The sequence below is a fragment of the Scophthalmus maximus genome, chromosome 2, assembly GCF_022379125.1.
Source record: "Scophthalmus maximus strain ysfricsl-2021 chromosome 2, ASM2237912v1, whole genome shotgun sequence".
Classification (NCBI taxonomy): domain Eukaryota; kingdom Metazoa; phylum Chordata; class Actinopteri; order Pleuronectiformes; family Scophthalmidae; genus Scophthalmus; species Scophthalmus maximus.
In genome coordinates, this window is record NC_061516.1 from 30,457,934 (window position 1) to 30,471,291 (window position 13,358).

General features: G+C 44.0%; 1 protein-coding gene across 4 annotated transcripts in view; it reads right to left on the reverse strand.

The window, feature by feature from the left end:
• The window catches only part of dennd4c (DENN/MADD domain containing 4C), a 29,828-nt gene that overhangs the window by 8,381 nt on the left and 8,089 nt on the right, over positions 1–13,358 (reverse strand). For 3 of the 4 annotated variants that reach the window (XM_035625103.2, XM_035625104.2, XM_035625101.2), the window contains 15 exons: positions 9,730–10,040; positions 7,291–7,543; positions 7,123–7,192; positions 5,433–5,602; positions 5,081–5,322; positions 4,839–4,905; positions 4,665–4,723; positions 3,597–3,741; positions 2,807–2,982; positions 2,572–2,672; positions 1,578–1,802; positions 927–1,072; positions 669–707; positions 299–429; positions 35–167 (listed from right to left, as the gene is read on the reverse strand). In XM_035625103.2, coding sequence (XP_035480996.2) covers positions 35–167; positions 299–429; positions 669–707; positions 927–1,072; positions 1,578–1,802; positions 2,572–2,672; positions 2,807–2,982; positions 3,597–3,741; positions 4,665–4,723; positions 4,839–4,905; positions 5,081–5,322; positions 5,433–5,602; positions 7,123–7,192; positions 7,291–7,543; positions 9,730–10,040 — 2,268 coding nt within the window. The remainder of the gene's footprint in view (positions 1–34; positions 168–298; positions 430–668; positions 708–926; positions 1,073–1,577; positions 1,803–2,571; positions 2,673–2,806; positions 2,983–3,596; positions 3,742–4,664; positions 4,724–4,838; positions 4,906–5,080; positions 5,323–5,432; positions 5,603–7,122; positions 7,193–7,290; positions 7,544–9,729; positions 10,041–13,358) is intronic. The other variant, XM_035625102.2, reaches the window with a different exon arrangement.

The following is a 13,358-nucleotide window of genomic DNA, read 5'->3' on the forward strand; positions in this document are numbered from 1 at the left end:
GGTTATTACAAACACCCAGCCCCTATAGGCCCACCTGCTTCGTTCTCTTCGCCAGCAGCGCTGGGCTGCTGGACAAACTGGCCCCAGCTGCTCTGCTGCTGAGTGCTGGCCGCAGCACTCTTGGGCGGTCAAATAGATCCACCTGCAATCTGGGGAAACCTTTATAGCTGTCGGATGAGAGATATGAAAAGATCCAAAGCACAATTTCCAAGTTAAAACATATCCACAAAGAATGGTTACCAGCATCAAACTCTGTTCTTTTTCTATTCATAATTACTGAAGTTTAAAACAGACTTACGTGTATCGAGGCGCTGGGTCAGGTCCAACATTGACGGGGGGTTCGGGGGGCATCACAAACACGGTGTGCTCGCTCTTCTGAGACTCATCCAGCTCCAGAAGTCTTGTGTCCTCTGATGCCTCCCCTTCGACCTGCAGTGAGGGTCACACCCAGAGCATCAGCACATTACATTCTGATAATTACATGTGGAAGTCAAACATGCTCATTACATTGTGCAAGGATAGGAAGAAAAAAAAGGGAAAATGTACATGCCCCCTGGTGAACACATTTATCAAAGGAGACAAAAGGTTGATTTATTTACCTTTGAATGTTAGCCACCAACAAAAAAAAGCAACGTGCAAGGAAATGTGATTACATCTAAAGAGATTACCTTGGTGCCCTTGTCGGTGATTTTATCAGAGGGAAAAAGCTGCGGAAAGAGGAAATAGAGCAGAGGGAAAACAATGAATCAGAGGAAACTTTGGCGTCCTTGGTCTCCCGGCAGAGAAATGTTATTTAGGCAATAACGCAACATTAAACAAAGGCTTTTTCATGGAAAGAGACCTCCAGAGGAAGAGGAGAAAAAACCCCGACATGAAACCAGCGTGCAGCGCGCGTGAGACCGGACTGACGCCGGGCTGGTAATCACCTTCTCCACGCAGTCGTCAAAAAATGCCAAACCGGTGTCCTTGTCGCTGACAAAGGTGCACTCCTCGACGAAGCGGATGAAGATCTGGGTCTTGGTGAGCTGGGAGTAGAACTTCTGGTGGGCACGGTCTCTGCTTTTGAGAAACCCTGCAGGAACAAGGCCAGGACGGTTTGTGCTGTCATTTCTCAGGTTTAGCTGAAGGCCAGTGTCACCTACAATACTAACATACAGAATTTGTTAGGTGCATTTATTATCCCTTCTGTTGACCTTCGTCGATCAACGTGCAGCTGTTCGCAAAACAAGAAAATGTGACGCTAAATGAAGGTGAGGACCAATTTCCCCGCAACAAGCATTAGTGATCTTTTCTTATAGAGCCGCTGGGAAAGGTGATTGATCTTTAAAAGCACTTATGGTTTAGTAAAAGTCGAGATGCTCCTTGAAACAGAGATGCCAATAAGTTTGGACATTAAGTGAGGCTATCTGAATTGCAGCTATAAATTATGCATTGGTTACAAAACCAGGAAGCTATCAATAAATCCAGGTTCCACCGCATTAAGCAGAATCATAACCTTCATCTGGAGGTTCTTACACGTGTTATATCTGTTCTCATAAAACAGCTCCGCTTGCCGTCAATCACTTGCGCTCAGTCACCTTGGAGGTCGTAGAGAGAGTCCGCGGCCGTGGCCTTTTCGGAAGGTGCCTGGGTGATGGGTTTGAGGTAGGAGCGGTAGCCCTTCAGGATGGAGGCCATGAAGCGTAGAAAGGCCTCCTGGATCTCCATCTCCAGGGCCGTCTTCTTCTTGTGCCAGGTGAAGTCCGCCTCAATGGGGGTCATGTCCACTGCCGAGTCGTCCTGCTCCGTTTGATGCACGGAAACTAAAACACAAACCAAAAGGACCTTTTTTTTCTCCTGCTAATTCACTCATCGACTACTCATTTGTTAAACATTGCAACTTGGGAGTCTGTAATGGAGGACATGTTGTAAAAGTTTGTAGACACATTAAAATAATAACTGAATGAAATGTTGTTTGTGAAATTAAATATAAAACTTTTACAACATTTTTTACCAGGTCTGTGTTCTGCTCTGCTTATTAACTTCTTGGTCTTGGCACATGATTTTCCCCACATTTAAAATGTTCCTCACCAGTATGCTCCTTGACCAAGACGCGGGATGTGCTCTTGAAGATGAAGGTAAAACAATAATTCCGTACAATAATTTATACAGTGACGCTCAACAAGAACACAGCCTTCATCTTTCCGCCAGCTTAACTTATGTTTGTGTAATTTGAAACCTTATTTTGAAGATTAATATTGTCATATTGATGATTATTATTAGTAACTAATAACATTATTTTATGAAATATTCAGTAATATTTGACTTAATTTGATAATTGATACATTTTGTCAGGGCTCCTTATCCTAAAGAGGCTAAACAAATCATCATGTGCATCCTGCAGTACAATGTAACATTGAACCTGCTATAAATAATATCTTGATTAAGCTAATAAAGCCCAAGTATATATTTTTTAAACTATGATAAAGATTAAACTCTAGTCAATGATCCCCTTTTAACATCACATTTGGGATATTGTTGAATCTATCGCAATTATTTTCTCGAGAATAAGAAACAAGATGCTGTTTGTACCAGTGGCCAGCTGGTGGTGCAAGTTGCTCAGTGAGTTCATGAGGCTCTTGCAGGGCTTTTTGGGGAGGTTCTTCCAGTTGTTGTGTCTCTTCTCGTCAGACCTGCAACACACACACACAACACAGCCAACTTACTTCGCTTGGAGTAACAGGTGAGCTGAACAAAAAATTATGTAAATATACAGTGCAAGGCAGGCGTGTAAAACATGTGCTTTAGTATCAAAGCAACGGCGTACAGGTAGATAGTGTTGGTGTCCAGATCCACACAGACAACATCTGGCGGCGGGTCGTAAAGGTCAAAGTAGCGGGAGTCCACGCCCACTATGAACGGACAAGGTGCGTTGAGGACGCCTGCGAGAGAGAGCGGGCACAGGGGGATATAGGGACACTGCCACTGGAAGGGGAAGAGCATCTGAGGAGAGACAAGAGGGGATTACTTCAAATCAGGCAGTCACGTGGTTTCAACTCTGGAGGTAGAAACTGTTAATAGTGCCATTAAATTAAACATCCAATTATATTTTTATGATGGTCCAAAATGGTGGTAAAGGTACCTGAGCATCTAAAAAAATAAAATATGAGCAGCATTACATTTGGAGTCGCAGTTGTGTAAATCTTAATTATCTTCTATATTGTGAAATTATTGTGACAGTTCAAATGCATGTGGGGTATCTTTTTTACGATTGTGACATCCTGTGTATTCAAGGAGACATAGACAAAGTTCAGTTGTGTTCATGGGACTGAAGAGTGAACAACTGATCACTTTGAAGAAACCTGTAGGCATGTCCATTGGTTATTAAGTATGATGTAACTGTTGATTTTATTTGAATGCTGATCAGGGCTTTGAGGTGTAATGATGGAGAAGCTATAATTATGGAGTGATAGATGCTGCATAATTATGTTATTATAAAGATACAAAGTGTAATATTACTGACATGCTATGTCTATCTTGCAATCTTTGACACTGAGGATTTTCAATCCAGATATTTGCTGTTTGTTTTTTTCTCCGAAGGGGTGGAGCCTACTCACAGCCACCACCGCCTCGGCCACTCCGGTGAGCACAGCGGGCCGCAGCGAGTGCAGCAGGATCTTGTTCTCCAGCAGGACAAAGTGCAGCAGCGTGGCACAGTTCTCGGAGCCCAGATTCATCAGGAGCGTGCCGTAGTCCGCCCCACTGACGTGACGGGGAGGGGGAGAGAGCACAGAGGAGATGGATGAGTTCAGGGAGAGGATTCAAATACACGTGAAAAGCAGGTTAATGGGAGGAAATGTGGCAGAGAGGAGTCGATGGAGCGAGGCTTTATGACTAGGGCTTTTAACTAGAGTGAGTCACGTGTTTGTAATTTTCATATCAACGCCCGAGCCTCACTAAAACATGTAAAATAACAGTGTGGTGGACAAAATAATAATGTCATCTTGCAATTTAGTGCTTTGTAAGGCTAAACGCTTACAGTGTCACTATTGAGATCCTGTGCGGAATTGATTTAATTCGACGGTCGTTTCTACAGATGCACAGTTGTTTTTAATGTTAAGACATTATCACGTTCAGTGTCTTTAGGTCAGTGGTGCCAAGAGTCTACTTGATCCACTAGTTTTACCAGCTCATCCAGTATCCTGTATTTCATGTGTTTTCTAATGCTCTGACACTCTTTCAGGACCTTATATGAGCATCATGAAAGCCTTTCCTTCCTTGAATTTCCTTGCTCATGTATTGTTTTTATCTAACCCTTGAAATGTATAATTATAAAAGCAGCAAAAGCAGAAGGTCACATTAACGCTGTTTTCAGACGCGACCCTGAGTATTTTCGGGTTGTTTTAACAAAGACCAGAGTCACGGTCTTTGTGAGTTCTCACTGTGACATTAGGCAGCCTTGAAATGTAAAGAAAAAAAAATCTAAATTTCATAAATTGTTTAAGCAGTTTTTTTCTGTAACAACACACTGGTGTTGTTTCTTTAGGTGTCAACCGTACAGACGAGTAGTGAAGGATAAGAGCTACATTTTTAATGACTGGAAACAAAATAGTCTCAATGTAGAATCAAATAGAATAAATGTCTGGCATAACAACATATTGTTTGTTGGGAAGTGTTCGTTGTACCTGAGGGGTAAAGGTGTGCACACTGGCTGGGAGAGGATCAGGGTGTCATGTGCTGAGAGCTGAAGGAGAAATTCAATAGTGAGAAAATATAACAAACACAAATAAAAGTATATGTTTTTATTATAATTAAAAGCATATTTTGTTTCATTATAAAAAGAGGGGGGTAATATCTACCTGGACCAAGATTCTTGGCCGCTGAGGGGAAGGAAATGACACGTTGTGCATGAAGTGTGATATGTGCCTGTTGAGAGAAACATACAAACACAGGAAACACAACTCAATGAAATGGTACAAAAGGTTTTTCAATTCTTTTCAATCATATACAGCAACTTCATTTTAGATCTGTATGGTGTCAACTGCACTAATGTCTCCAACACATTATATAGAGATGCCACTAGTTGCAAATATGTTCATACTTTTCAATGGGCAGCGGGTGTGGGCCTGAGACGGAGAGTTTGTAGAGGAACATCAGGAACTTGCGGAAGGACTCGAAGAAGGGCCAACGGGAGAGCAGACAGATGCACTTGTTGGTGTTGACGGGCCGATTGGGGATCGCCTTCTTCTCCACCATGGTGAGCAGCCCCAGCTGGATCTTCTGCTTCTCGCTCAACAGATCCCCCGAATATGGCTCATAGAACTGGATGGCTGATCCATACACCTGGAACCAGAGAAGGACCAATGTGTCATTTTTGGGGGGGGTTCCTAGCCAGTTTGGCCTTGACAAAATCCATGATCTATGACAGCTTTCCGCTGCGAGCTGTGTCTCACCTTTTCACCAGATGAGATGGTTAAGACAAACGTGGAGAAGACGGGCAGAGGATCGCGCGTGTTCGGAGCCCAACACTCGATCTTGGCCCCCATAGGCAAACAAAACAGAGGGACAGATTCTGACAGAGCGAAGGACTCGTAGTCCTCCTCTGGGTAACGAAAGATGAGACCTGGAGAGGGAGAGAAAACAGGAATGTCATGTCAAGGATTACAATGATAGGGCAATGAAGCAGCATCGGACACAAGCTTGAAAGTGTACATGCTTGTTTTAAGACCAGGTGTAATCATAACTCCTGAAGTCAGGGATTCTGGCTTTATTTCTCTGTAGGCGTGGTTCAAAAGAGGCTCTTGGAAAGGGAGAGATCGGTATTTTCCAGTTCAGAGGGAAAACAGTCATCAGTACACTCTGGTTTCATTTTCAGGAAATAAGTGTTCTGCTTTTTTCGGTGTAAATAGTTGTTTGGGGAGATGCCGTTCTGACAAGACGCTCACGTGTGCATACAGAACCCAAACAAGCCCCCGGCCCCACAAACCATGGGCGAGGCAGGAAGTGCCGTTGTCTGAGATGAATAAACAGTCGCCTCGCAGGAAAAAGACGGGCCAAACAGATAAAGCAAGCAGGAGTGTGTGTGTGTGTGTGTGTGTGTGTGTGTGCATGTGCGCACACATTCATATGAACACTGATTATACGTGTAGTATGAGGAAGCATTTTTTCAGTCGATGAAAATGTCACACATCAGTTGATAAGTGCCACATCACAATCTACTGCATGATCGCAGACATTCACACGCCGGAGGTGTCGCTCGCTTCAGCTTTGACGCTAATGTTTAATTGAGGTCGACTGCAGCAGCACACAAAGCTGCATCGTTTTTTAACTGCACTGCATCTTTTAACGGGGCTGCTAGCTGTGGGAATAATAATAATAAGTATCATTACTGCAAAGATAATTAACAATTATTATCATGTATGGAAGCCAATGTGTACCAGGAAAACATTTTTATGAAAAAAGACCCAAAAACATTCTGACAAACTACTGGATAATTCTGATTTACAAAGTAAAAGTTTTTTATTTATTTATTGAAGTCAAATAGAAGTTGACTTACTATCTCATGACAAGACAAAATTAAGATTCTTTTCATCTCATAATTATGCCCTGCCTTTTCGGAATTTGGATGTATCCCAAACTTCTATATCTTTCCCTGTAGCGTCTTCTGCACTGCAAACTGAATTTACTACTCACTGCATCTTTTCTATACACATTGACAAGCTCGATATGTTCAGTTGTACGTAGTAGTATCTAGTATTATTTCACAAATGTCAAATAATAACTAGTAATCATTTATTAGACACGAATGAAGACATTTCATTTTATTTCAAACACTAGCTTGTTTTGAAATAAAAGGCCGTAAAGTAGTTTGGAAGATGTTCACTAATGTAAGTGCTATTTTTTGGTGACTCTGGCACCAGGAAGTGTCATCATAGCCATCAAATATGATTCATCTGACAGGCAGCAGAGGTGAAAGCTGATGGAAGTACTCAGTGAAATAAGCCATAAAATAAAAATGTTAAAAGAGCAAACAATGCTCAGTGGGCACAGAAAATAAATGACACCTGAAGATGTGATGACATTTCTAAATGAATCATTAATTCTACATTGTACGCCATCAGAAAATATTGGACCTTGACTCACCAGCTTTGTAACTGATGGAATTGGACGCAGATACTGATTTCTTGTAGCACAGGAACACATTGGAGCCCCACTGAAGGGTTAGAAGAAGGTTGTTTAGATATTACATATTCGTCCTCTTAGAAGTGATGATGCAAACGTGTTTCGCGAAAGAATCACAGTCGGACTCACCATGCCGCAGTTGAGGTTCTTCTCCACTTTGCAAAAGGTATGCGGCGGCGTCTCGCCCTTGCTGGTGACGATGACGCAAATGTCCGTCACCGCCAGGGAGTTCTGGGGCTGGACGGGGGGCGCTCGCCGGAGGGTGATGAAGATGCGCTGCGAGGTGGCCGAGCTGTTGTTGACGTTGGCGCAGCGGCCGTACGGCGTGGCCTGGATGACCTCGCAGCCCTGGATCAGACGCTCCTTACCCTCATACAAAACCCTGGCAAACACAAGCAAAACTGCTTTCATAAATGTTAGTTTGGGACTTGGATGGGACAGGACACATGGATGCCTCAATTCAGAATGGAGATGAGATCAAGTTGAAAAGGACAAAGGAGGGGAAACAAGAAGTCTAGTATACAGATGTCTTTTGGTCTGGAGTGCCACGGTGTTCAGAGCGGTGAGGAAATCAAGATGGCGGTTAGCACAAATGACAGACTTTAAGACAGTCGAGTTGCTCAGAGAGAGGGGCTGTCCTGTCCTAGTGTCATTTCTTACACACAGTTTGCTGCCAAAAGACAAATTGTCATTCTAATGGGAGAATGCAGCTTCACTGCAAAAATATTCAAGTTTGAACGTTAATAATAAATATATACGTAGGTAAATCACTAGTTTGAAGCAAAGACGGAAAGTGTGCAAAGACAATATTAATCCACATTCACATTTGTATAAAAATGGTGAGGATAATCTCTGGTTCTCCAGTTGTACAGGGAGGATCAGTGTGTGGTCAGAACCACTGACTCTCTCTCCTCAAACCTCTGGTTTTCCCTTTGAGGCTTTCGGTGAGCAGACAGTCTTCGATGGAGGATGTGATTCAGACACGTTTACCTGCTGACTCACGTTCCAGACGAGGGAAACTAGCACATCAAGATCTCATAATCCAATTTAGTACAAATGTCTGCGGGGCGTCTATGGCAGAATGCTCCGTGTCCTCCCTCTCCATCTGGACAATGCTATGCGGGAGGCCAAACGCTTGGTTTGCTGCCCTCTTTAAACTAAAACAGGCTACAGGACAACCACTGCAGACACAACGGCCCTGAAACACTCCTCTCACTCTGAAAGGAGCACAGGACAGACCCGGAAGGGGCCGGGAGGGACCGTTGCCAGCAAATTCCCAGTTAGGCGACAGAGTCGTAATGGGCACAGTGAGTCGTGACGCTGTGCAGCCCCGGGCGGGGAATGCAGGCTTCACTGGCAGACGGAACAATGAATGATTCACAGGTTGAGAGTTTTTCATTCATTATTTGGGTGTAGAATGAGACAACCAGTAGCAGGTTTGAGGGTCGTCAGCTGACCGGGGGATATGAAGACGCCGGTGTTGCAACAACGGCAAAAAAAATTAATATTTACTGACCACCTGTCTTGTGGCTCAACCAAGCATGGCCATAAGCAAGAGAGCAAGTGCATCGTGCAGGTATGGCACTTAAATAAAAAAAAATTAAACAGCATCCTTATATCAGTTGTAATAATTAATGAATTTTACATGACGAGTCTCTTGATATTATCTGTCTGCAGCAATATAGAAGGAAGACCACGCTTATGAAATCTCTTACTGAGCCTCGTTAAACTGCGTGACAAAAACAAAGCAACAATGCATTTTCTCCACCCCACATGTCCGATGTTGCACATCTGCTGACAGAAACACTACTTGACACTCGACCTTCTGTTTATGTTCAGCGCACGTTCTACATGTTTAAAGCTACGTTTAGCTCAAGGGAATCACAATGATAACGCGGTGCAGTTAATCAAATTCATCACAGAACGAAACGGCACAGCGACAGGCTTTCTAAAAAAATGAAATCTCTTTGCAGACTGGACTCAGGGAATCTTTCAGAGCGAGCGGAGTTGCAACTGGAAACTCCAGTTTGTGAGCTGGAGACACAGAAAGGCTTCAGACAAAGACCAAGGTGTGTGAGGAATTGAAAAGCCACGGGCAGTTGCATCATAGTTGTGATATAAGAATGAAAGTTATAAAGCACTGAGGATGAAATGCAGGTAACTTGAGAGTCACGGTGACTTGACTGGATGAAACCGATGAAAACAAAGCATCGTATCCTCGGACAAAAGACGGAAGCGGGAATGTTCCCACCGGTGGACAGGAGGCCAGAGGCGCGGCTGAGAACCCCATGACGAAATAGTTGTGAGTGAATGAAGCCATTGACATGCCTACTTCCTTCCACCTCTGGAAAAAAAGTGTTTTGTCGGGCGCCATCAAAGCTGAACTGAATGTGACAAACTGAAAGTTACATCCGAGTTACACCCAGAGGTGCTGGAACACGGCTTATTGGGCCTTCATCGGGGACGACATCGTGTGGACATGCTAGAAGGCCGCGAGTGCACGTGTTCAGCAACTGATAATGAGTCAGTGATTCCAAACACCGACACACAAACAAACCGCCGCCTCACCCGATGTCGATGAGAGGGGGCTTCCCTCGACCCCTCCTGTAGCACAGGAACAGTTCGGGGCTCTTGAGGCTGCCGTGATTTAGGTTGGCTGGCTGGCCGCTGTAGGTGCTGTCGATGCACGTGAAGCCCTCGGGAACGCTTTCGCCCGCCGACCGGTTGATGACGGCCAAGTCGGTGATGGGCGCTTTGGGCCCGCTGGACTTGGTCTCCGACAGGTCCTGCTCCAGGGGCGTGGACTTGTCGGTCAGCCCGGCCACCACAAAGTAGTCGGTCACGCGGTGACCCTTGTCCTCGATCATGGCTGGGTGTACCTGGAAGTAAGAAAAGGAGAGAAATGAGATTAACTTGGTATGACCTTTATATTACAGAGAGTATATTTGCTCAGTTGGACAATAAACCTTCCCGCACCACTTCTGTAGAAGACATTAAGCAACTCTCTGCGCTGGTTGACACACCTCGCAAAGCACATGATCACTATGACCACTCCCCACAGTTACTGTATTGAAGCTCAAGCCGAGCACACTGCATGTTAGTGAGAGCAGAGCTCTTACATCTCACTTTGGGACAGTGGGGATGGACTACACATGCGAGCACACACGGAATGCAAAATGATACTGTGGTGGCCAAGGAAATAAAAAGGATCCTTTAAGGCTGCTGCACCACAACGAAGCAAACAAACCGGACACACACACACACACACACACACACACACACACACACACACACACACACACACACACACACACACACACACACACACACACACACACACACACACACACACACACACACACACACACACACACACACACACACACACACACACACACACACACACACACACAGTTGACGTTCACAAACACTCTTGTCATTGTATATCACCGCACTGCTCCAAACATGTTGAGAGTTAAAGCCCTGGTGGCTACAGAGAGCCAAGGGAGAAACGCTGAGCCTGGAGGAATGCTCCGAAATGTCACCGGGAGCGTAAATCAAGCAGATCTCCAAAGTCTTTAAAACACTTGAAATGTGGTCACAAATTTATCTTCACTAATAGAAAATATATATATTTATTATATATGTATAAAATACTAGATACTATATATATATAAAGAGACTCTTCTGTCTTAATGAGCGACAGTCATTTTCAATTAAAAAAGATCTGAAAAATCACTTCATTTCTAGAAAATGTATTTAGTGAGTTGTAAAGGAGACACAGTCATTCTTTAAATGGCTGCTCGTTATCATTTTCTATATATAATGGCACAAGCATGTCCACGTTACGGAGCTGTTCAGACCTACACAAGAAGTTCTGTTCTTCCAGCGAATCAAGTCAGCCGAGGCCGGGGGAAAAGGAGAAGAAGAAGAAGAAGGAGAAGAAGCAATTTCATGGGGCCACAGCAAGCACAGACGGTCCTGGATTTCATGATGCAGATAGATTGATGCCGGCCATTGTCCTTATTGTCATTTCTAGTCAGGGGTTTAATTCTAACCATGCAAACATATGTCAAATCACTGTGAAGCCACAGTTTGTAAGAAGGGAGAGAATGCGTCTAAAAGAATAGGTCAGTGCAGCGAGTGCCAGGAGGCAGGCTGACCTGCCTGGGGGGGGAACTGTTCAGCCACAGCAAGAGAGCAGACAGCCGAGCCACTTTCCACAAAAAAAACTTTTCTAGACTCGGAGCCGTAAATTTCTATCAACTGAACCCAACGATTCTGGGACAACAATGGCAATGCCGTGTGTGGAAAGATTATCAAGGCAATGGTTCATGAGTCTTGGCCCGGGTATCACACCATATCTGATTGAACAACACACGCAACCCCCTCATTCTGCTCTGAACTTGGCATTTCGCCGATGGGAACACGCCAAAATCTATTTGTTTCAAGTTCACGGCAGACCTTACAGTCCAGGTAGCTCGGAAAAAATTGTAGCTGGACGTTTGCCCAGAATGTGGCCCACTTTTTCCTGCATCCCATTGCCCTTTAAAACTATGTCGGGAAACACTGAAAGATCAATGGCCAAATAGTGTGACTTTATGAGCACAAGTCTCAGGCAGCAAATACAAAAACAGTTGTACATCATATCCAGTCTTGATGACCTTAAGGCGGAAATTAAGTAAATATATATATTTTTATTTTAGACTGAGACCACTCCTGTGAATTGGCTTTATTTCACTATGTTTTTTCCAGAGTGGGACATTTACTCATTCCGAGGAAGGTCGATGAAATTTCAGTTAATAAAGTTTGTTCTCGCCCAAATGATTCCAGATGTGTTTTTTGACATCAACATGTAGTCTTGTGTCCCCACTCCTCTTTCTTTTCGCCACTCTACATTTGCTTTATAACAAACTGCACTTGTAATTGTGTTCTCACCGAACGAAGGCCAGTAATTGTACTCTGGTGGTTTAACCACTGACTCTGTGAGTGTGGCTGATCTAACATCTAACTAACGTTTTATAGCACAAAAACAAAACCTCATTTCTGATCTCTGGAGTTTATTACTCAATTTCACTAGCGTATGAATGAAATAGACCATTGGGAAATCAATCAATTATTCATTGCAGTCATTCATCTGCGTCTTTAGTATGACATCTAACTAGAAGGGTGAAGCCAACTTCTAATATGCCTGTTCCACTAAGGACTTGCTTTCATCCTGGTCTTTCACATCCAAACTGCTGACCTGCTTTGTCCCTCTGTTCCCTTGTGTACACATGATGTGGCGTTGGATCAGGATTCCACCTGTTTCTGACACTTCCTTGATTATTTGACTATCCAAGCTGGTCCCTGTGGATTTCATTCATTTAAAGGCGGCATCTGCTGGTACAGTTGCAGACCGCAACCAACTGAGCATCCGGCAGGGGACATTTTATGGTGGCGCACCGCTAATTCCATTTCTGGAAACGTTTTCTGCAACCCAATTTGGTTCTTTTGGTTGCAGGAGATAAAACATATATGAAAACACAATCATGGACAATATATTCAATTTCTGTCAATGCGTTCTTCTAAATATTTCACACTAGCTCTAAGTCACACACCTGAACCTGGCTGCGTCCACACTTCTACCTTTTCGTTTTAAAACTAAATCAAACAAGTCCTTTAGCTGATTCAGAAGTAACCTACGTGCGTACTAACACACCTTGAAACGCATGCCATTCACGTCCACAGTCTCCATGTGTCTCCGTTTTTGCCCGTCCATACTACATTACTACATTTCAAACGTCTCCGCTTACGGCGCTCGAAAAACTCCAGAGTAGTGTGGACGGCAGGCGTAACCGTAGCAGCAGTGATGTGGTTTAGAACTCAAATGTAGTAGTGTGGATGTAGCCCCTGTGGCATATCAGCTACATTATATACTTTGACAACACTGAAACAAGGAACTCTTAGGAAGGATATGTATTAAAGGTCTAATCAGGCATGTTGGGTTTTGACCTCAACGGGTCCCCGGGACTAACAAAGAACTGGCTTTTAATACATGTCCTCTCCCTGCTTTGCAAAGGGCCTTAAGAATGATTTATTCTCCTCTCTGCGATCAGTTTCTCATCTTCCAGAGCGACTCAGGTTTCTTTGGATTCGGTGCAGCACAGGCAGCCACGAGGCCTCTGCCTCGGTCTTTGCGTTGTTTGGTTTTTTCT